The 24031-nt window shown below is 40.8% G+C and overlaps 1 protein-coding gene across 2 annotated transcripts in view; it reads left to right on the top strand.

The window, feature by feature from the left end:
- EFCAB7 (EF-hand calcium binding domain 7) overlaps positions 1-20586 on the top strand; it is a 60615-nt gene extending 40029 nt beyond the window's left edge. Inside the window, exons 9-14 of one of the 2 annotated variants that reach the window (XM_036757432.1) lie at positions 3861-4018; positions 5860-5993; positions 7981-8129; positions 16276-16485; positions 18123-18230; positions 19221-20586. In XM_036757432.1, coding sequence (XP_036613327.1) covers positions 3861-4018; positions 5860-5993; positions 7981-8129; positions 16276-16485; positions 18123-18230; positions 19221-19295 — 834 coding nt within the window. In that variant the 3' untranslated portion in view covers positions 19296-20586. The remainder of the gene's footprint in view (positions 1-3860; positions 4019-5859; positions 5994-7980; positions 8130-16275; positions 16486-18122; positions 18231-19220) is intronic. The other variant, XM_036757431.1, reaches the window with a different exon arrangement.
- The last annotated feature ends 3445 nt before the right edge of the window (positions 20587-24031 follow it).

The raw sequence follows: 24031 nt of genomic DNA, 5'->3' as shown, positions 1-24031 counted from the left end.
AATACAAAATGGATAGCACAAGTGAGCTGTGTCTGAGACGGCTCTGGGGCTGAGGCTTCTGAAAGGCCGAGGCTGGGGAGGAGGGGGCTCTCCCACCTGTGCAGAGGCGTTCCATGGGTGCGGTGGGGGGGTGCTGTGTGGAGAACCTCGGGTGGGAGGGAAGGGGAGGGCAGAGCCAGACCTTGAGGGGGGAGTTCTGCACCTTGTCAGATAGGTCCTAAAGCTATCCCCACTTTACGGCTGAAGAAGCTGAGGCCCCATTCAGTGACTTGCCTGGTATTGACTCCCAAGCCCAGTGCTCTCTCCCCGACATGCTGCCATATTTCTGATGTGACCGCTTCAATGGCAGCAACCCTTCCATGTCTTTAGTTGTGGTTTTTAGCATAGTTGAGGGATATAGCATCATAGCAGGCCTATCTCGGTGTTTAATGAATTATTATTGAATAAAAGTAAAGATTCTCAGTGGAACATCCCATAAACCAGGAGTCTCTTTTTTTATTTTTAGCCTCTGCCCTTTCACTCTCACAGGGATCTAATCTAATATTGTTATGTTAGATTGTGTTATGAAATTTTAATCAGTATGAACCTTGCTCAGCGCTGCAGCAGTGCTAGAATACTCTCACACGGACAAAGTTTAGGGTTTTCTTGGAAAAATGATTGATAACAGTGGATTTTCTTCTAAATGAATGCATCTCACACTTTGGAAAAGTTAATTCTTCAGCTCTTTTTCCCAATTATCTGACTAAAAAAGAGAAGAATATTATGCCCACTTTGTTGAGGCTTGATTTCTATTTGCAAGGTTCAAAAATGTATTGATACAACAAAATGGCTTTTTAAAAACCTCTGTTTTACCCATAGAATTGTTCTGATTTTTTCTAATTATATATTTACTCAGAGGCCAAATATGTGAGGCAGATACATAAATGTGGCCATTTATTTTATGAGAACTACAAAATACATCTGCTACATACCAGAAATAATACTATTCAAGGACTTACTGCAGTCTCATATTTAATCTTTATACAGGCCCAACGACAGACAAATATTTCCCTGATGTAATGTTATATAAAAGTCTTTATTGTAGGCCTCCTAACAGACAAGTGTAGTTAGAGGCGAGGAAATATTAAATGACAGAAGTTAATGTTTTGGCCAAACTCTTCTTCAGAGCTGACTACCAAGTTAAGTTCCAGATAAAGCATTGTCCAAAACAATAGCTTTTCCCATTTTGTTTTAGCTAAAATGACTTTCATATGAGATTGCCTCTCTGTAAAATGTTAGTCTATCAGAAAGCCTGTAATAAAGTTTGAATGAGATTCTGCTTGCCCTTTTATTATACACATTTCTGTTTGTGTGGAGGAGGTATAATTTGTCATATTTACAAAGGTTTTTTTATTTTAGTTTCAGAATTACTTTCTTTAAAGAGAGTTTAGTAACTGTAAAAGTTGATTTTTTTTTCTTCTTTGCCTTCTACGGTGACATAGAGAGGTTGGGCAGGCTCAGAGTCAGGGCTCACCTCAGGACTCAGCCTCTCTTTATCTGGATGAGAACATAGGTCTGATCTCACAAATCTGGAAGAAACCCCAGCTCTGCCCGACTTCTCCAGGCCTGGCCTGAAGCCCCGAGTTCAAGACACCTCTTCATCTGTGTGACCCTTGACACCTTTCTGCTTCAGCTTTCTCAGCTGTAAAATACCTTCTGGGGCTGCTGTGAGCATCAGATGAGATGGTACTTGTAAAGTTCTTAGTGCAGGCAGAGGACCGATGGCTCTCTGCTCAGCCCCTGCGCTGCCACAGGACTCAGGCCCTAACACTAACTCTCCGTCCCAGAGGCCCCGCCACGCAGCCCTTCCCCTCAGAAGAAGCCCTTCGGCTCTGTGGTGAGCCCCGGAGCCCAGGGTCTCCCTGTAAGCATTTTCACCATTATAAGCTTTCCTCCAAGAGGTCAATGCCTCTTTTATGGAGATCGTTTAAAAACTGGCTGTACAAATAAACCGACAGCCTTGCTTTCACTTTGCTGTTCAGGCCCAGGGGAAGGAGACCTGGAGGAACAGAGCCACACCTTTGTGCTGGAGCCACCCTCGAGGGAGCTTTCCAGGCTCAAAAAAAGGCCACTTTCCGAGATGGTCTGTGTGTGAGAGGTCAGGTTACGCTAAGTGAGCGTACTGGAGACAGATCTGCAAACCAGAATGCCAGTTTGGCCAGTTTAGTTTAGACTTGGTGTAAGATCTAAAGTGAGTTCTTTCCAGACATAGACCATGAAGATTAGGTTATAACTCCAGAAATACTCAACACCTTGTTATAAAACATGACATCTGAGGACACTGCTAGTGAAGGGCTCGTATACTTTATAATTAGCCTGGCTCACACAAACCATGTGTTTTTTTAAGACTATTAACTTAATTCTAGTAATAACACTCATTTTATTTGAAAAGCTGTAATTCTTTTCATTCTGCTTTGACTTAATCATATTTTTATCATAACAGGAAATTATGATTTTCCTTTAAGATCAATAGCTTCTTTGAGAATCACACTAATTTTTCATTAGACATATATTTCTATAAAATGAGGTCATAGAACTAGATGATCTCAAATATTCCTTCCATCTCTAAATCAATATAGTATCAGTGGCATCTAAATCAATATGATAGTGTATGGGGTTTTTCCTTTGTGACAAAATGCCTGTTCTGTGGGTCACTTTTGTCAAAGGGCCATCCCCTCCTGGCCAGCATTCGGCCAGTTAGTGTTTCTGCGTGTCAGCCTGCAGTGGTGACTTGGAAGGGCAGCCTCCTTGAGACAGCAGGGACACGCTGGGGCTTACATTGGGAACCAAGAGGACAGCCCTCCATCCCATGCTTGGCTTTTGGCAGCACCTTCACATCATACCGGAAGGAGCAGATGATTCAATACTTAGTGATTCTTGAATAGTATGGATTATTAGTGAAGTAAAAATAGGCCATTTTGATTTAAGAATTTCAGCAACTGCATGAAAAAGGCAACTCAGCCTTCCTGCTTCACTGTTTAGCAGCACAAACATTACTAAACATGTGGTATAGGGTGAAGGGAAACAAGCATTTATTAAGCACCTCCTGTGTGCCAGGAAGGTGTGCTGAGCACTTGAGAAACCTCATCTCGTTTGATCCTCACAGCAACCTTGCGGGGGAGGTGCTGTGGCTGTGAGGGCTCTAAGGGGTCTCCACAATGAGTTGGAAGAGCCCTTCTAGTGATGGTGTCCTTTAGTTTCCATTCTTAAAGGAGGGGCCCTCCACTCAACTTGTCCTCCTTCGGGATGACCTTGGAATCTTGGAGGCTCTCCCAGCAATACCCAGCTCCAACAGAAAGCTTCTGCAAAGTAAGGGCTAGTTATGATCTGGGAGTCTAAAGATCAGCCTCGACAAATTCAGAGAGGCCTTCCCCAGAGAGGCTGATGAGGGGCCATGGAATCCAGTGGACTAATACATGGAGAAGACTTGACAAAGCACAAAACACTACAGAAATATCGGCCCTTGTTCTTTCTAGCCAACAGACACTGATTATTCTTTGGGTCATAGCAACTTTTGGTAACTGTCTCTTCAGTCATCATTGTGTTTACACATTGTGTTTACACAGTGATGAAATCATGAAGCTTGGAAACCTTTGACCTGGGTTTGAATTCCTGCCTTTTTGAATTTTGCCAAGTCACTTCTCCAGCCTGGGCCTCAATTTCCTTGTCATTAAAATGAGGGGTGTGGGCTCCATGACTTGTAAGGTCTGATTAGTTCTAATTCTGTAGATTCCTAAGAGTGGTGAATATTGGTTTTAGACAAACCTAAAGTTACTTTTTGTAGAGACTTACAGAGTTCCTTTTGATTCTTTTGAGAATAGATGTATGGATGGAGTGGCGAATTAGGATCAGGACTTTATTATTTAATTCCTTTCACAACTGGCTGTTGGCTGAAGAAGGAAAAAAAACATGTTACAGAAGAAGCCAAGCTTGTATGCAGAGGTGAAAAGGGAGAGTTGTTTCTCACAAAGAAATTTAGGTAAGCTTTGTTTTCAGGAGGACGGCAGCCCCTTTCTCCTAACTCCACAAGGTGGCCTAACCTCGTCAGACCAAGAAAATGGCCTGCCAATGCATGGTGGTGCTCAGCTTCTGCCACATGGGCATTCCCTCCAGTGGTATAGTCTGTGACCCACCCATGCTTGCCTGTGGGGCTCTCATGTCTGCCTCTCCACTGAGTCACCACCAGAAGCCCAGCCCCTGTGCCAGAGACGTTTCCCACACTCTGGACTGACATAGAATGTGTGTATGCAACAGGGCTACTAGCTAATTAACCCTCATTCTTCTAGGCCATTTCTTTCTAGTCATACTGATGTCTTTTACATTCTACTCTCTTTTTGATTTGGTTTGACCTGGTCAGACCCACTATGCATCTCCCCATTTCCCTTTGAGTGATCTTTAATTCCAGTTCTTAAGACAGTGAAAGATTCCAGGACTTGGAGCCCTAGAGCATGGAAGATAATGGTGTTAAATAGCTGGGCCTTTGTTTCAAGGAGAAGCTGAGGGTCATTAAAAGAATCACACAGTTTTTTTCCAAAGGCAATCGAGGCCATTCTCTCCCTCCTGTTTTTGTACTTTTAAGCATTACTAGGTAATAGACTCATTTTAAAATGTTAAATGCTTTATTAATGCTCTTTTTTTAAATCCTTAACTATCCCTTCCCAATGATCCTTCTCACATTTTTCCCTCATGACAAATAAGAACAAACAGGCAAACAAACCAGTACACTCACCATGTTCAAAAATGTTTGCCTCTTTGGTTTTGTTTCTTTTTTTCTCATGATTCATTCCATTGGTTATAATTCCTTACAACTGGACTGTTGTGTAAGTAAGTTCAATGCGAAGGTTTATGTAGAACCTATATCGAATTACATGGTGTCTTGGGGGCAAGGGGGGAGAAGAGGGAGAGAGAGAAAATTTGGAACTCAAAAACTTGTGGAACTGAGTATTGTAAACTAAAAAAATTTTAAAAATATGAATTAAAAAAAACTTTAAAAAAATGTTTGCCTCATTCCCCTCCCCGTGTTCACCACCAGTTTTCCAAGAGCAGGGAGCCATGCTTCCCCATTCAGTCTTCAGAAGTCCTTCATTATTGCATGGAGTAGGGTTCTGAAGCTTCTCACAAATGTTCATCTAAGTTTTCCCAAATCCTGGAAATTCTTATATTTGTCATTTCTTTGGGTACAGCAATATCCTGCCTATTTCTGGGTTCTGAAGTAACTTCTAGCAAATTGTCTCTAGCCATAGATTGTCCAGCACCCTTTCTGCCCAAGACCATTACTGCCCTAGACACAGAAAGTGCAAGATACGTTTAATTCTCTCTAGAGTAGCCAGTGACCCGAAGCCAGCTGGAGACCCCATTCCTCTCCTGGTTAGCCAAGCTACTGAGCAGGGAGGCTCTGGGGACTGAGAGTGTGTATCTGATTCAACAAATGGGTCTCTAACAATATGTCAAAGCCATTTTAAAAATAGTCTTTTTTTAAAAAATTCTCCTTTCTTTTAGCACTGATAAGTGAACCTGCTGTGGTTCTAACAGGCTAACCTTAATGCTTCTCAGCTGCTAAGTATCTGTGTAGCTGAGTTGCATCTGCTTTCCTAGGTCACTAAGTGAGCTCTGAGCCCCCATCTAGTTCTGGGGGGTGTGAGTCTATGTTTATGTGAACAGATGAAATGTGTAGCTAATGAAAACAGCTTGGAAGCCTGGATGTAAATCATGAGATTTTCTGCTGTCAGTTTTCCTTTTGCCGATACATTTTTTCGGTTTCTTTTGTAGAGATAAGAAATTATGCTGTCCTTTTTTTTTCTTTTTGTCTATTTGTTTTAGATCAGCTTTATCAGACATATTTGATATAATTGATTTAGATGGAAATGGGCTTATTAGCCTTGACGAATATAACTTTTTTGAACTGAGGACAAGTGGTGAGAAATGTGACGAAGATGCCTGGGCTGTCTGCAAAGGTAAATAAACTTTTTGCTTCTTAAAATAGGATGTCAGTATAAATAAAACCAGCAAGCCATTTTCCTCTTTTTTCCAAAGTGACACGAAAAGTTCAAAATTGGTCAAAAGAACATTTTTGTTCTTTATGCAGTCATGGGCTAGGAATGTCTTAGAAAGATTTGATTTATTATTTTCCTTAGCCTTGTGGTGTAGACTGGAAGGGTCTCCACCTTGGGAAAGCAGGTTAAAAAGCTGCTTTGGGCAGTTTCAGTTTTGAGGCCTCTGCCTTAATGTATAAACTAACCAATGAGCATTTATTTTGCTATTTCTGCCCAGGTGTGCTGGGTTTGAGGATACAAGGCAGAAGGGAAACAGACCCCACCTTCTTGTAGGCTATATTCCATCAGATGAGAGTATGTGGAGTTGTACAAGTAAATGGAGAATAGCTGTGTGAAGAATAAACACAAAATAAATATAAGAATTTAATATGGTGGTTCAGAGGCTCAGAAAAGGCATCCTGCAGTCAATGCCGAATCTTGTTAGAAGTTAAGAATACTACAGGTAATGATGAGGAGGGAATGTATCACAGAGCCAGGAGCCCACTTGGAGACAGGTGAGGGAAGGAGAGGGAGTGCCAGTGAGGTGTAAAGAAATGAGAGGAAACTAATTTGACTGGATAGTAAAAAGTGGGAAGGGGAGTCACATGCCATGAGCCTAGAAAGATAGGCAGGACCAGCTTAGGAAACACTTTAACAACCAGTGAGAGGACATGATAGTTCCCTAGAGTAGTTGACAAGATATGTACCTCAAAAGTGCCAGGCCCTAGGGATACAAGGAAGGCAGAAACAGCTCCTTACCCTCTGTGGGAGAGACAGCTTGAACATCACTAGGTTCCTAGGAGATTTCCAGAGTAAATGGGAGGCAATATAAGAAGGAAGACAGTGGCGGCTGGAGGAGCCAGGAAGGAGCCCTGCATGAGGGGGAGGTGAGCTGAAGCTTGAAGGGAGCCAAGGAAGGGAGAGGTAGAATTGAGGCCAGGCTTCCAGGCAGGGGAGTGAGCCCATTTGAGACCCAGAGACGGGAGGAGGGTCTGAGCTCTTGTTATGGCTGTGTGAGTGGAGAGAGGGGAATTACATACAAGAGAAATTGTGAAGGTTAAAAAAGGTAAGATCTAGTAAAACATTGGATATATGTGGTGAGTGAGAATAAGGACTACAGGAAAAGGCTGTGATTATGAACCAGAGAGGCTGGAAAACTGATGATATCCTAAGCAGAAAGAGGGAGGCTTGGCACAGTGAAGGTTTGGGATGGCAGGGATAATGAGTTCTGTTTTGGACATGCTGAGTTTCAAATGTGTCTAGAAAATCCATTTTAAAGTATTTACCAGATAGTCAGTGATGTCACACCTGGCACTCAGAAGAGACACGTGGGTTGCATATATACATCTGGGAGTCATCTGCTTAGAGATGATTGCTAAATCCGTAGGCACTGATGAGACCAATTAGTGGGAGAGCATAGAGTGGGCTGTGTCATGGACTCCTTTGGTGGTCTCCTGAAGCCTTTGGCCATCTCCATTTTTAAATGCATAAAATAAAATACAGAGAGTTACAGAATAAACCAATTACATAAAAATACAGTTATCAAGGTGTTCTTTAAAACAAATTGATGGACCCCAAGTTAGGAACCCCTAGTAAAAAGAGTCCGTGTCATGCCATGGTTAAGATTGGTTAAAAGAGTTGAAGATGTTTATCAAGGAGACTAAAAGTATTGAAAGGGGAAGGGACATAGGAGCTGCCTCTAAGGAAGGAGAGTATTCCATGCAGAATTTGTGGGGGAACTACAGAGTTGTTCCCTATCCATCTGTTGGCCTTGCTTTTCAGTGTCTTCTTTGTAAATTTATAAATGCCAATTATACTGTTCAGGAATGAACATTTATATCCTAAAGGTTTATATAAATATTTGAAAAAATAGTTAAATCATATAGTGCTTCTTTTTCCCTAAAACCAGAGAATTTCGATACAAAGAAGAATGAACTAACAAGGCAGGGATTTATGGATCTCAATCTAATGGAAGCCAATGATCGAGAAGGAGATCCGAGTGACCTCTGGGTGACTCTTCACTCAATGGGTTACAACAAAGCCCTGGAAATGGTAGAGGTAAAAAGCTTTTAAATATTGCCTATGTTTTTAATTCATTGCCTTTTTTCTTTTCACCTGCACAACCAGTAACTCACTAAAGGAACTTTTCACATAGGGTGTGAATTTCAGACAAAGCTCCCAGATTCTTTCTTCCTGATCCCTACTCATTCTGTATATGTATGAATCTTGCCTCAAGTTGCATTCTTGTTTCTGCTGCCTTTAATTAGTCTTGCACAAAATTTGGTTGCAAATATTTTAAGGGCACAGAAGACTAGAAGCAACCCAGAGTCAGACCTGAAAAGCAGACAGCTCCTGACTTCTTAGTTGTGTAGACAGTTGAGGCAGAAATCGTTTCTTAAGTTGCTGACACATTTCTGTAGGGACACTGCAGGTAGTCTCTTCTTATCCCCCCAGAGCATGATCTGTGATTCTAATACAGGAAGGAAGAAAGATCCCATTAGAAACATGAGAATTCTGGTATTTGGGGATAGCTTCATAACCTGAGGCACACAGAGCGATTCATAGTAAATCTAAAAGGGTAAGGTGTTAATGAGGCCTTTCTGTTTCAATGCCAAGTTGACCCACTCTGGCGAGGATCTAGATCAGAGCAAGTTTGTTTGCCTTCTTGAGATGAGAATGTAGATTTGTAGGATTAGCACCAATGTTAACTCATTTGGGGCTTGGATCATATTAGTCCTTGGTTTCATTCCTGTTTGGCAGCCACTTAAAACAGGAAAGTCAGTTGTAGTATGAAGGCAGAATTTATGATTTCAAAGAGAATCAAATATATGCCTGAAAGGTTCAGAACCGCAGGATATAAGGAATTCTCTAGGTAGAATGCAGAAGAACTAAAGCATGTATTTAAGCTCCACAGTAACAGACCCACGAACCAGCGTCCCCATTTTGATATTTTGATCAAAAGCTTCCAGGCCCAATAAGTCCGCCTCACAAGAGTAATCAGGAGGCCACAGAGAAGCATGATGGTATAAAGCAAAATCGTGTACATGCTTCCCCTCTATGGTAAGAAGATTACCCACTGGCCTCAAGTCCTTGCTCAGCACTCCTCGGTCCACACGTGGGTCAGCTCTGCTACCGGCAGCTCCTGCTTCAGCTTCAGCTGTAGGCGTTTCTGGCTCCAACGGAAAGGAAGAAAAAAAGGGCTCTTCAAGCTGTCTTCTCTCCTCTTTTGGAGTTTTTGACATCATCAAGCGCCACCTGAATGACCAAGGCCGATTGATTCTTGAGTTGGCCCCTCCCCCAGGACCCTGGGAGGTTCACATCCCTAGACTAGGTTAACACCCAATAGGGCATGGCTCTGGAGTTAATACCTCCCCTCAGTCAGCCCCATGAATCATCACACAGGAAGTTCTCTGCTCCCAGGCATGGGTCTCTGGGCTTCTTGCCCCGGAAGAGAAGCAGCAGACCCAGCACCCAGCAAGGCTCAATGAGATAAACTGAGTCACTCAAAGAAAACAAAGGCCACTCTGGCCACATCAGTCCAGACAGTTTTCACCAAAATGGCAATGATTGTTGGCAGTATACAGAATTCAGAGTCAAATGGGACCCGAATGACCATTTAGTCCAACTCCTACCAGAAACATCTGACGAGTGGCCAAAGGTTTTTGCTTAAAGGTCTCAAATTGTAGGGAAGCCACTCACTCACAAGGCAGCCAGTTCCACTTTTGGATAGCTCTAGTTCTTGGGGAGTTTTTCCTTACTTCAAACAAATATACAGATTTAGAGAATATCTGCCCACTTCTCCTGGTTCTGATCTTTAATGACAAGCAGAAAAAGTGATAGAGAGCCCTTCAGATCCTTGGAGAAAGCTGCCATGCTCCCCACTCTCCCCTCCCCACCTGCCGCCCCACGCACATACACACACCACACAAATGTCTTTTATTTTCCATGATAAATATCTCCAATTTCTTCAACTTATCCTCTGTGACATAGAATCCAGGTCTTTACCCTCCTCTGGATAATCCAGCTTATCAAGGACCTTCCTAAAATGTGCTTCTGCCTTTAATGGTGGAATGGCCAGTCGGACCATCTCCTTCCTGCACCCAGCAGCTGGGCCTCTCCTCACACTGGCCAAGGTCATGTGAGCTTCTTTGGCTGCTCCATCTCACTGCTGACTCATAGCTCTTGTTGAGTGTGTGGTCCACCCAAAACCCCAGAGCTTCTTTAGGCAAAGTGATTTTTGGCCATGCCTCACCCATCTCAGACTGAGCAAGTCAATTTTTACCTATAGGTAAGACTTTATATTTGCCCCATGTATGAAGGAACACTTCCTATTCCTTTTTTCATATTATGTGTCTTGATTTTACATTGCCTTCCCTTACAAACATGTCCCACCTTCCTCCCCTCCCATCCCTTTCAACAAAGAATTAAAGAAAAAGGGGAAAAGGCAGCTCAGCAAACTACTATCCATCACCCAAGGCTGACAGTGTGGGCGGGGTGCTATGCCAGACCTGCCCCTTTCTTCAGAGTGATGGGGTGCTTGGGTGCCTGTGCTTAGATCCCATTTCCAAAATCACATTTCTCCCTAGCCTCAAAACATTGTCTCAGGCAGTTTCACTCCAGCCCGAGGACAGCATGCCCTAGCAAAAACATTTATCTCTCTTCCTGATACAGTGGCCAGCTGCACCTACAGAATTTATTAGTTTGAACTGACTGTGTACTGGGTTATAAAGATATTTACTACTCACTGGCCTGTCATATGCATCCTAGACTTAGACATATGTATACTCCTTTGCATTTATTTTATCTAACAAGACATTGATGGAAGCAGCCTGGGTATTTCTCAGTCAGCCCTGACCAGTACTTGACTTAGTGATGTTTCAGGCCTAAAGCCACACCTCCAGGTAACCCCCACCTTGGGCTATTTCCCAGTGAACTCTGGGTAAAATATCTTCGCAGTAGATAACAAAAAGTGCATGGTCCTTTAAAAACTAACCACTCCTTAACCACTCCCTAATCCCACCCTGAATCACCTAATTAGCATATTTGGCACATGTTTTACTATAGAATAACCTATATAGACTTTACCTGTACCCCTCCAATGTTGCAGGTTCCCTAGGAACTCTTGCCTGCTGAAAAGCGTAACAATAAATCTTTACAACCTTGACTTAAAGAATGCTTGAGTCAGAGAATTCATTCTAGATGACCTTGTCCTGTCTGGGAACTCCAGTTTTGGGATTCCTGTATCTCTGGTATCTCCCTCAAGAAAAGGAGGGAGGAGGCTTCTTTTTCCTGAGGTTGGGCTTGGTGGTGTTTGAGTTTGTTTTCTGTGGGTCTTTCTGCAGGCCTCAGCGTCGGTGGGTGTTCTGGCTGGAGTCTTCATGGCTCTGTGGGCTTCTCTCTGCCTCGGTTCACATCAGTCTTCAGTATCTCTCTGAATTCTTCAGCACTGTTCTTGTGCCCCAGGTGCCGCATTGCCACCCCAAAAAGTGCTGCTCTGAATATCTGATTTTTTGTGGTGTGTTGCAGTTAGTAGCATGGAGAGCAAGAGTTGGTATGAGAAGAGAACATTTTAATCACTTTGTTTTAGTCCTAGGTCCTAACTACTCTCTACAAGAGTAACACATTTCTGTAGAGACACTGCGGGTAGTCTACAAGAGATGCACCGATTTACAGTTTGACCAGGAAGGGGGCCTGCCTTTTTATAGCCACCACCCCACCCAAACATTCACTACTTTCATATCTTCTCATCTCTGCCTGTTTGCTGGGTGTCAGGTTTTTTGATTTACATTTTCCTCATTATTCACAATTTGCTGCATCTTTTTATTTTTTAATTGTCTGTAATTATTCTTTTGAGAACTGTTTGTTCATATTCTCTGAATATTTATTGGACAGTGGTTCTTGGTTATCTAAATTTACATTTGCTTTCAGTATCTTTAGATGTGTACTCCCTATTACATTTCTTCTCATTTGAATCAGCTCTGTGTTTTTCTGAATTCTGCCTGTCATCCAGTCCAGTTTTGTGTTATCTACAGATTTGACAGCAATGCCATCTATACCTTAATCTAAGTCACTGATAAAAATGTTAAACAGCGCAGGGCCAAGCACACCCTCACAGAGCACCCTCTGTTCTCACTGACCCTCCATCTCTCTGTCTACCATCTGCTATAATTCTGCTGCAATCATAGCAGAAATGACTTTGTTGAATGCTTAGCTAAAATCTAGGGAAATTGTTTATAGGATTCCACTGATATGCCACCCTAGTAGTAACCCTATCAGGGTCTCCCCTTACTTGATCCTACCTTCTCCTCCAGCTATCACTTCCGCTCAGCTCCTTGAAAACATCCTTTTCCCTCAATGCCTCTCACTTCCTCTCCTTGCATTCTCTTCAACGCTATAGTCTGGTGTTCAGTATCATACTACGAGGAGTCTGCTCCCTCCAAAGTCAGCTATGATCTAATTGCTCAGTCTGAGGGTCTTTCCTCATTCCTCACACATCTTGACCTCCTTGCAGCAGTGGACATTGTCGATCCCCTTCTTCTGAATACTTTTCACTGAGGGTTGTGTGATACTGTTCTTTCTGTGTTGCCCTCTTGTCTGGCCTCTTTTCTTGCCTCTTCTTTGCTAGATCTTCATCCGTGCTATGGCCACTGACTGTAGGGGGTCTCAGTTTTGTATACATTTGAGAAATGAGGCCTTTATCAGAAACACTTGCTGTAAAGATTGTTTCCCAGCTTTCTGCTTTCTTTTTAATCTTGGTTGCATTGGTTTTGTTTGTGCAAAACCTTTTAAATTTAATATAATCAAAGTTAAGTATTTTACATTTCATAATGCTCTTTATCTATTGTTTGGTCATAAATTCTTCCCTTCTCCATAGACCTGCTAGGTAAAGTATTCCTTGGTCTCCTAATTTGCTTTAGGTATCACCTTTTATGTCTAAATCTTGTAACCATTTTGACCTTATCTTGGTATACGGTGTAAGATGTTGGTCTGTGCCTTGTTTCTGCCAGACTGCTTTTCTAGTTTTCTCAGATGATTTTTTTGAATAATGAATTATTACCTTCAAATTTTGGGTCTTTGGGCTTATCAAACATTAGATTACTGTGGTCACTTATTACTGTGTATTGTGCGCCTAAACTATTCCGTTGATCTACCACTGTATTTCTTGCCAGTATCCATTGTTTTGGTGACTACTGTTTTGTGATACAGTTTGAATCTGATACTGCTAGGCCACCTTCCTTGATTCTTTTGATATTCTTGACCTTTCGTTCTTCCAAATGAATTTTGTTATTTTTTCTAGCTCTATAAAGTAATTCTTTGGTAGATTGATTGGTATGGCACTGAATAAGTAAGTTAAGTGGAATTGTAATTTTTATTGTATTGGCTCAGCCTACCCATGAGCAATTACTATTTCTCCCATTGTTTAGATCTGTCTTTATTTGTGCGAAAAGTGTTTTGTAATTTTCATACTAGATTTGTCTTGGCAGGGAGACTTCCAAGTATTTTATATCGTCTGCAGTTATTTTAGAAGGAATTTCTCTTTCTCTCTCTTCCTGCTGTGTGTGGTTGGTAATGTATAGAAATGCTGATGATTTATGTAACTTAATTTTATATCCTGCAATTTTGCTAAAGGTGCTAATTGTTTCACCTAGTTATCAGTTGATTTTCTAGGCTTCTCTTAAGTCTGCCATCATATCATCTGCAGAGTCTTGTTTCCTCTGCTTATTCCATTGTTTTTCTTGTCTCATTGCCATAGCTAGCATTTCTAAGACAATATTAAGTAATAGTGGTTATATAATGGACGTCTTTCCTTCTCCCTGGTCTTATTGGGAAGGCTTCTCAGAGGGTTTTTCTAAAACATTAGTCTGACCACGTCACTCCTTCTGTTCTGTAAGCTCCAATGCTCCCTATTACCTCCAGGAGCACATGAAAATAATGATGATACCAGCTAGAATTTATTAAGTGCCTACTGTGTGCTGTGCACTTCGTAAGTGTTCTCTCATTTGATCATCACAGTAAGACTGTGAGGCAGGTGCTAGAATTACCCCTATTTACATTTGATGAAACTGAGACAGACAGAGATGAAGTGACTTGCCCTGGGTCCCACAGCTAGTGGTATCTGAGGCTGGATTTGAACGCAGGTCCCCCAGACTCTCAGCCGTGCCCTTTGTCATGGTGCCACCCACGTGCCACTGTACAAAGCCCACTGCTTGGCATTGAAGCCTTTCACAACATGGCCCTTTCCAACCCTTCTCATTTCATCCACTTTACTCCTCATGTACATACACTGGCCCACTTTCTAGGCATCAGATACACACACTGCATCTCCAGCATCCTTGGCCTCCTTAGAGATTTAGCTGGAACACCACCTTCGGGCTCCCTAGGTGCTGGACAGCTCCTTGCTCTGAGACTGCCATTAATTATCCTTCGAATAATACGTTCAGGAATTTCACAGTCCACATGTTGCTAGCCTTGAATGTGGGCGCCTCAGCAGTGATATAAAATGTGTTGGAATAAAGACTTTTCACTTTGGAGGTTGAAGAACCCTGGATTCAAATCCTGCCTCTATCCCTCACTGAGCCATGTGACCATCTCTCTGCATCTCTGTTTCCCTATCTGTAAAACTGGAGAAACTGAACTCAGCACCTTCCCCCTGCCCCTCTCTCCTACCTTCCCTATGACTGTACAGGGCATCAGTCCCTCAGGCTACCAACCTAGAAGTCATCCTGGACTCCTCACCTTCTCCCCTCCCCCATATCCAAGCCTGTGCCAAGGCCTGTTGATGTCACCTCTATAACATCTCTCTGGTACACCCCTCCTCTGCTTTGACACAGCCCCTACCCTGTCACAGACCCTCCTCACCCAACACATGGACTGCTGCTGCTGGGGGTCTTCTGCCTCCAGTCTCTCCCCTCTAGTCCATCCTCTATCAGCCACTAAAGGGATTTTCCTAAAGCTCAGGTCTGACCATGTCACCCCCTACTCACAAATGCCAGTGGCTCCCTCTTGCTCCCAGGATCAAATACCAAATGCATGTCCAAGCCCTTTGTAGCCTGCCCCCTCCTACTTTTCCAACCTTTGAGTCTTAACTCCTCAGTATGTACCCTTTGACCCAGTGACCCTGGCCTCTTGGCTGTTTCAAGAACAAGATGCTCCATCTGTTGTCTCTGGCTGTTTTCCACGGCAGTCCCCCATATCTGGAATGCTTTCCCCCTCCACTCTGACTAATGACCTCCAGGCTTCCTTTAAGTACCACCTAAAATCCCCCCCCCCTTTTTTAATTGAAAAGAGGACTTTGAATATATTTTCATGATTGTCTTCATGTCTTCATCCTTTGGCTAAATAAAAGTTGTGACCACAAATTTTAAAATAGAAAATTTAGGAGGAATTTGTATTTAAGCTCTGTATGAATAAAACCAGCTTTTTAAAATATCTGAAATCTGTATTAAAAAGGTGCCTCTGGTTGTTCCCATAGATAGGGATTGTTGGTTTTTTCTCCAGTTTTATCAAGTGAATATGACTGCTAATGCCCTCTTGGTGAGTTTGGCTTGCCCTTGGTTTCCTTTATAGAGCCATAGTGGGACTGTTAGTGGGACTCTGGAAAGACCTATTGGCAAAGGCAGAGGACATGCTCTTCTGAACTCCTGGGCAGGTCTCTCGGCTGAGATCAGCTCAGGTCTGGGAGTGGGCCTTCCCAGAAGGCTGGTCTCTCACAGCTTCATCCACTTGCATCCATTTAGCTGATTTAAGACTATAAAAGAAAATGTCATAAGATCTTGAGACAGTAGAAAGCCACTGACCCAAAGGAAGCAAGGCTTGTGGTGAAAAGAAGCTGTCCAACATCAGTGTCCACTAGCTTCTGATCTTCTTCCTTTTTCTCTGTATTTCTTGTATTAACCATGTGGACCCTCTTAAAAAAGTCAGAAGTCCGAGGCTTGTGCTGCTCCAGCTTATTCATGTTTCCTTGGAAAGCTGAACTAGCCCAATTCAAACCAGCCTTAATGAAGCCCTGATCATGGAAAAGGACATGGTCCATCTCTTCAAGGAATGTTTCATCAAAGAGAAAAGGACAGAAACATGTCCTAATAAACAGTGTGATAAGAATAAGCAAAATACTTTTTATGGATAAAACAGAGTAAGTGCATGTTCTGTCCCGGAACACAAAAGTTACTAATGTCACACGATAGTTTTTTCCCCCCCGTTGCAGGCATGCCCATTCATCATCGACATCTACGCCGAGAAATGCCGACCCAGAATTAAAGCTGTTCACATGGGATCAGGCGGCCGTCATTTTGAGAAAGCCATTTGCAAGTCTGTCATTAACAAAGGCGATGCCAAAGCTCTGGATAGCCATGAGAGTGTCTTTCTACATACCTATAAAAGTGATTTCCGGATAACGTCGGTTCTTGAAAATCAGGTGTTCATTATGACTTGGCCATCTCTAGCCCTATTCTACATATGCTAATACTATCTCATTTCCTCTCTGTGATTGGCAAAAGAAACTTTCTGTTACATCAGTATTTTTAAGAAAACATTCAAGAAAGCTGTTTTTCCCCTTTCTAGTTCCGTGGGTTCATAATTTAGGGCACAGTTATTCTCGAGGAACTCTGAAGTCCTTGTTATTTAATTTTTTTATTCGAAAAACTTATCAAAAATTGAAGAGAGAAAAAAAATGGGGATTTGCAACTTTCCTTGATTGTTCAATTAATATAAATTTCAGTTTGGCACAAACAGAATTATTCAGATGGATTTAGAGATGGGTTTCTGGAAGTTATTCAAGTCACCATAAAGGTTAAAGGTGACCTTAAGGTTGCTGTGTTCCCAAGAGAGTACTTGGCTGTATCAGCTGCCAGTTTCATGCTCCTAGAGCCATGCCTGCTTTGAACTTGGTCCTAGAAGGGAAGGGAATTAGTGTTTTTATGGTGCCTACTACGTGCCAGGCACTGTGCTGAGTAAGCACTTTACTAATATTATCTTGTTTGGTCGATCACTGCACAGCCCTGGGAATATGAATACAAAAAGTGAAACTATCCCTGCTCTCAAAAAGCTTCTGTTCCAACACAAGAGACAAGTACATTTATAATTATATTCAGTATAGAGCATAGAGGGAGGGAGGAAATGGGCCCAGGACAGGAGGGACACCCACAGTTAGTGGCCATGACCTGGGTGAAGATCGCGTCTTAATGAAACTGGATTCACCTCCTTGCTTTATGATCATTAGTTTACCCTGTTTATTCACCACATCCCAGATATTTGTGTATCAGCACCTCAAGCCCTGCACTTGACTGCTGCCCCTCTCCTTGAATGTTGTCTTCCTGTAAGTCGCTCGTCCCTCTTCACTGATACTTTTTCTGGGTTGTGTCTGTTCTTGACTGGGTGGCTTGATAGATATGTGGAAAGAGTTTTCTCTTCCACCTCTGCCCCCCTTCCCCATGGAAAGCCCTTGTTTATTTCACATCAGCTTCTGGGTGTTTTAGCACTGCCCAGCAGAGATTATTGAGTAAACCCTAGGTTATAGTTCGATTCCCTTAAGGTCTTGGGTAGTCTTATCATATAGTATCTTTTTGTCTTAAATACTTAAAATATTGAAAAGTCACATATTTATTAAGGTCTCTAAATGTGCCAGCATTGTGCTAGATGCCACGGGGTATCCAAGAGAAGGGTGAGGCCCAGTTCCTGCTTTCAAAAGCCAAAAGTCTCATTGGATGGTTAGCAGTTATACCCTGTAATGTTCAGCTATCGAGTATTTCCTCTGAAGTGCATCGGGATGTCAGAAACAGAAGCCTGGACTAAGAGAGGCAGGGAAGTGCTCCTCGAAGGAGGAGGGGTGGGGAGGGAGAGAGGGAGAACAGAGCACACGTCAGGCACAGGAGATGGGAAGGAGGGTGGGTTTGTTCAAGGAAGAGGGATGTCACTGCTCATGCTGGGCAAGAGGCTGAGAAACCTGCCAGGGACTAGGCCAGGGACATGGAAGCCCCAGGTTTTCATGGTTATTTCCAAGTTTGTGACTTACTAAATAAAGTGTAGACTAAAAATGTTATCTTTTCTTTGTAGTCAGAAAATAAAGCAATTATTCATGTCAACAATGAGCTAAGCAAAAACTGTGTAAATAACAGAGGCCTCAACGTCTTCGCTGTGGAGGTGGCGCCAAAGTCTACGATGGTAATTGACACTCTTTTCTAAGTGACACCTTCAGCCACGTGTTTGGGCATCTTAACCCTACTCTGGTCCTAGTGAACATGCAAATAGGAAAGGAAACAGCATGGTACTCTGATTACCGTAATTAATGCTGCATTCCTATGGATGGTCACAGCATGCTGCCCTGCAAGGAAGGAATGTGGGACGGGCAAGGCCAGGCGCTCTCCTCCTCCATGTCCTTTATTATTTGTAAAATGGATCTGAAACCTCACCCAGCTACTACATGGGCTAGTCAGAAAGCTTGAAATGGATGAAGTAGTAGTCCCTCATCTTCCTAGAACTTTAAGGTTTACAAACATTTCCCTCATGACAACTCTATGAAGTAAATACTACAGGTTTTGTTATGTCCGTTTTATAGATAGGAAAACCAAGGCCCAGAAGGTCAGGCACCTTGCCTGTGGTCACAAAAGGGGGAGGTGGCAGAGCTGAGAGCTGAACTCACCTCCTCTTACCCCAAATGCACCTCTCTTTCCCCTACAGTCTGTTAGGTCTCTTTCAGCTCTGAAGCCAGTGATTTCCAAGTTTCATGAGCAGCATCCTGGATTCAGATTCAGCCAGAACTGGAGCCCAGAGCCAGACTAAGCCACCATGATTGTGGGTAGAGGAAGAGAAATGAGAATGGTGGCTGCTGTTGTCCCTTCCCTGGCCCAGCCAGCAATGTCTTGCCAGTGCTTCCTCAGTCAGTCAGTAACCATTCATTAAGCACCTACTGTATGCCAGGCATTGTGCTGAGTGCTCAAGGACGAAGGAGAGACAAGTGTCTGTTTCTTTTCTCTCTCCCCAGGGCTGAGGGTACAGCCTGATTTGATTTGGATTTCATCATTAAGAGTCAGATCATAGATTACCACATTCCACAGCAGGGAGATCTAATCTTTATTTGTTACAGAGGACTCAGTAATGTTGGCTCACTAAAAATGACCTAAAAATAAGGTTCTGGCTGTTCTTTCGTTGCAGGTTTGTCAGCACGTGATGCCTGTGAACGAGCGACAAGAATGGGTCTATAATTGTGTGTATTCCCTGGTGTTGTGAGGGCCAGCTCGGACAGTGATTCCTCTGAGACTGCCCGACCACAAAGGGTGACTCCAGGTGACTTCTCTTGACCAATCAAGTAGGGATGAATGTACACAGTGGTACGAATACTTCTCTGGCTTCATTTCCCTTTAGCTGTTGTATATTGTTGATTAAAATATGTGTGTGTGGGTGTGTGTGTAGGTGTGTGTGTGTGTTAAATTTCAGTGTGTTACATTTTCCTCATTTGGGGAGTAAATCCAGGGCATAGTTTGCTTTGTACTGTCTTCCTGATTTGTAATAGCATCAACCGACTGTAAATAAGCCTTTACCACAGCAACACTAAATAATTTATATAAAATATCACAGATATTTAGTATGTCTTACTTGATTAAAAGATAGGAAGTTATATCCTTCAAATATAAAAATAGGATTAGGCTAGTCATTTAAATTATTTTCTAGTTAGAAAAAAAGACATTTTAAGCAAAATTTGGCACATTTATTTTTATATTACAATAACCAGAGAGAAAAAAGTAATGAGAATATAAAACGGGGAATTTTTGAAATATTCAGTAGGTTTACCAACTGTAATTACTGCTAACTTATCTATAGATTTGTTTAAAGTTTATAAATATGCTGACACTTAAAATGTACTTATATTTAAAATAGATATTAAACATATTCAACCTAGTTTAATAGGGCAGCACCAGTCCTTGAAAAGCTATATTTATCAACTAGCACAGCAGAACTTTGTTCCCCAGTCTTCTGTAATGGAATACGAGGCCAGTAAATGTCAGCCATGAAATAGCAATACCATTATAGAACTCTAATTATTTTTACATACAGTATGTGCTGCTGCTTAGTTCTTGAAAGGTCATTTATTAATTTGTGTTACACGGTTTAGACATCTGCAAAATGGGTTAATAAATTCTTAATCCTGAGCTGGGAATCAGGAAACATGGATCCTTGTTCTGGCTCTATAACTAGCTAGCTGGGTGGCCCCAGACAAATCAGTTAACTTCTTTTGACTTCAGTTTCTATGTCTGTAAAATAAGGATGCAGCTATAGTGTAAAGAAAGGCTTTTTGAATTGACAAGAAAATGTGACTGACTTTAGATGTTCGTGGTTTAGAAGAATGTTCCAGTCTTAAGCCATACCATCAACCAGAGAGTAGTACCATCCAAAATTGAAGAAAATTGTCAAAATAAAAATAAAATTATTGTGTTTTGTGAATTTTTTTAAAAACAGTAAAAATAATAAATTGATTTCATAATAGAACAACTCAAGAGCTCATTAAAAAACCAATTCCCACAGTTTCATCTTTCATTTTACTTAATATTTATAACCTGTATAAAGAATGCGATTAGAGAATTAGAAACATATTTTATATGTAGACCACTGCCCAGCAATTCATCATTAATTTTTAAAAAAACTTATGTGATGTGAGATCCATTGTAATGGATAAAGTGCTGGACTTGATTTATGGATGACTTCGCACCTTCAGATATGGCCTCTGATGCAAGCTATGGACCATAGCAAGTTCTTTAACCTTTCTAATTCATAGGCAGCCTTCTAAAAGTATAAATTATAAAAAATTTACAACCAACATCAGTGGAGGGAGCTCCCCACCCCCAACAAAATCATAGATCTTAGTCATGTAGGTGTAATTGTTCTGAGGTAAAGTTTATGTAGACTACACTTCACGCAGCTAAATAAATGAAAAATCCCAAGACTAAGTTGGAGGTAGTTCTAATCATCCAAACTTTGATTTGATTTCCAGCTAATGTGCTATCAAATTAAAAAGATGAATTAACCATAAGGACTACAAAAGTGTTTGGAAGACATGAAGCAAGAGATAAAAAATGAAATTATAAATGAAATGAGAGTTTGGGAGGAAAAAATTTAAAGGAGAATAAATAGCTTAGCTTAGAAGATAGAAAACCTTACCCAGGTAGTGGACTCCCTGAAAATATAATGGAGCAAGCAGAACTCAGGGACTCGTGACACAAGAAATATTAGCATAAAGACAAAAGATTGGTTAAAAAGAAAGAAAGAAATCATGAGATATCAACTATTGAAAACAACTGATCTGAAAAAGAGGTCAAGGAGAGATAATTTAAGAATCAGTAGATTCCCTGAAAACCAGAATCAGTGAAAAAAGCTGAACGAACACCATATTTCAAACAGTCATAAAAGAAAACTATTCAAATCTACTAGAACCAAAGGACAAAGAAAATGGAAACCACTGATAACCTCCTGTAAGAAATCTGAAACTGAAAACAACCAGGAATGGCATAGTCAAAATATAAAGTTTCTGAGTAAAAGAAAAAATACTGCAATTGACCAGAAGGAAAACATGCAGTAGTGGACTCTGAAAAATATCATGGAGCAAGCAGAACTCAGGGACTCATGACAGAACAAGAAATATTAGAACAAAGACAAAAGATTGGAAAAAAAAACATAAGGTATATAAATGAGATACATGAAAAAATGAACATACAAACATGGAGGAAGGTTTTCTGGGGGAGCAGTCATCTACTGAGCTCTCATCTGAACCAGGATAAGGAACTTAAGAGACTTCATCACAAAACAGGGATTTTTTAAAAAGACTTTTCTAATTGGGAGGTGGAAGGATAAGAGGGATTAAAGATGGGGTAGCAAAATTTTTTTTCATTGAAGTTTTTTTTAATGCACAGAATAGAAAATATTGTAGGCCAGAAAGAATCACAAATAAGCAGTTGAAAGTTATATATAGAACGTAGTATGTATTTAAACAGAAAAGCAAGCTGTACGTAATAGAGGTCTGCTGTTTCACACACAGTCCTCTTTTGCTTTAGGCAAGTTAAAAAACAAAGTGAAATGCAGGGGTAGCTATCATGAGCAACAACAACAAAAAGACACGGTTAAAAGAAAAGCAAGGAAACCACATTATGTTTAAATGCTCCATGATTAAATAATATCAATAATTAACATGTGTGCACCAAAAGGTATAGCATCAAAGTACTTGAAAGAAAAGCTAATTGAATTACAAGGAGTACTGTAATAGTTGGGGATATCAATTTGTCTGTTTCAGACCTAGACAAATTGAACGAAAAGATAAAAAAGAAGTTAAGGATCTGAATCACATTTTAGAAAAGTTGGATGACACAAATCTGACAATTACCAAAAGGAAATATACAAGTTGCTCAGCCATGCTTGGTACCTTTACAAAAAATGACAATCAACTAGGGAATAAAAACATCATAGACAAATGCAAGAATATTTAAAATACCCTTTATTGCCCACAGTGCAATAAAATGTTAACCAATAAAGAATTTTTGAAGAAAGGACTCTAAATGGAAACTAATCATAAATAATTGGTAACAGATAATTTCATTAATGAAAATATTTTTAAATGAGACAACATACCAGAATTTTTAGGCTGCAGACAAAATAATCAGTCCTTGGGAGAAAATTTACCTTTCTAAACAGGTTCATCAACAAAAGAAAAAGAGTGATCAATAAATTGAGCATGCAATCAAAAAAGAAGAAAAGCAACAAATCAAAAGGCCTCAACTAAACACAAAAATAAAAATTCTGAAAATCAAGGATACAATTTAAAACAATAACCTCTGACTCCGACTCTGACCCTCTGAATGAATAAATAAAATGAGGACCTTTAAAAAACAAAGAAACAGATAAACCTTTAGCTAATTTGAAAAAGAAAGGAAAATCAAATTGCCAGTATCAAAAATTATAAATGAGAATTTTTAACAAAGAAAATTATCGGAAACTTATTTCACCCAGTTTATATGCCAGCAAAGCTGATAAGTGCAATAGATGAATATTTATGAATGTTAAAATACCCGGATTGACAAATCAAGAAATAGAGAATTTAATTAACCCAAGCTCAGGGGGAAAAATAAGATTGAACAAGACATAAAATAGCTCTCAAAAGAAAACCAATAAGACCAGTAAATCCTATCATACAACCGAAGAACAATTCCAATGTTCTAGGAATTGTTTGTAAAAATGGGTAAAAAAAGGCGGGGAGAGAGAGAGATCCCAACAAACAATACTGAGACAAATATTGTCCTTAATACCTAAACCAAGGAGAAAGAAAATAATATAAGCTTATATCTCTAAGGAATATTGATTCAAAAATATTAAAATACAAAGGGACTATGTTATGGTGTTTCAGTCGTGTCTGGCTCTTCGTAACCCCATTTGGGGTTCTCTTGGCAGAGATGCTGGAGTGTTTTGCCATTTCCTTCTCCAGCTCATTTTACAGTTAAGAAAATGGGCATACAGAGTAAAGTTTCTTGCCCCGTATCTGAGGCCACATTTGAACTCAAATCATCCTGACTCCAGGCCCAGTATTCTATCCACTGTAACAAGATAAAAGGGAATACATCAGGAAAGAATTAAGGAAGAAGGGGGTGGGGGACCTACTGTTTCATATAAATGAGATACATGAGAAAAAGAACATAGAAACGTGGAGGAAGGTTTTGGGGAAGAGCAGGCATCTAATGACCTCTTATCTGAAGCAGAATAAGGAAGTAAAGAGGGTTCATCATAAAGAGGTTAATGTTTTTTAAAATGACCAAGTCATTATTCAGCAGATTATAAAGATGATAGCCTATGTTAATAAAAAGTGAAATAATCATAAATAGAAAAAAAAGCTTTTGACAATATAGAACACCTGTTTATGTTAAAAATATTTTTAAAAAATAGGAAAAGGTGCCCTGATCTATCTAAAACCAAAAATTATTATCTGT

This window comes from Trichosurus vulpecula, chromosome 4 (assembly GCF_011100635.1).
Source record: "Trichosurus vulpecula isolate mTriVul1 chromosome 4, mTriVul1.pri, whole genome shotgun sequence".
Taxonomy (NCBI): Eukaryota; Metazoa; Chordata; class Mammalia; order Diprotodontia; family Phalangeridae; genus Trichosurus; species Trichosurus vulpecula.
The sequence above is the reverse complement of the archived record's forward strand: the minus strand, read 5'-3'. Positions and strand labels throughout refer to the sequence as shown.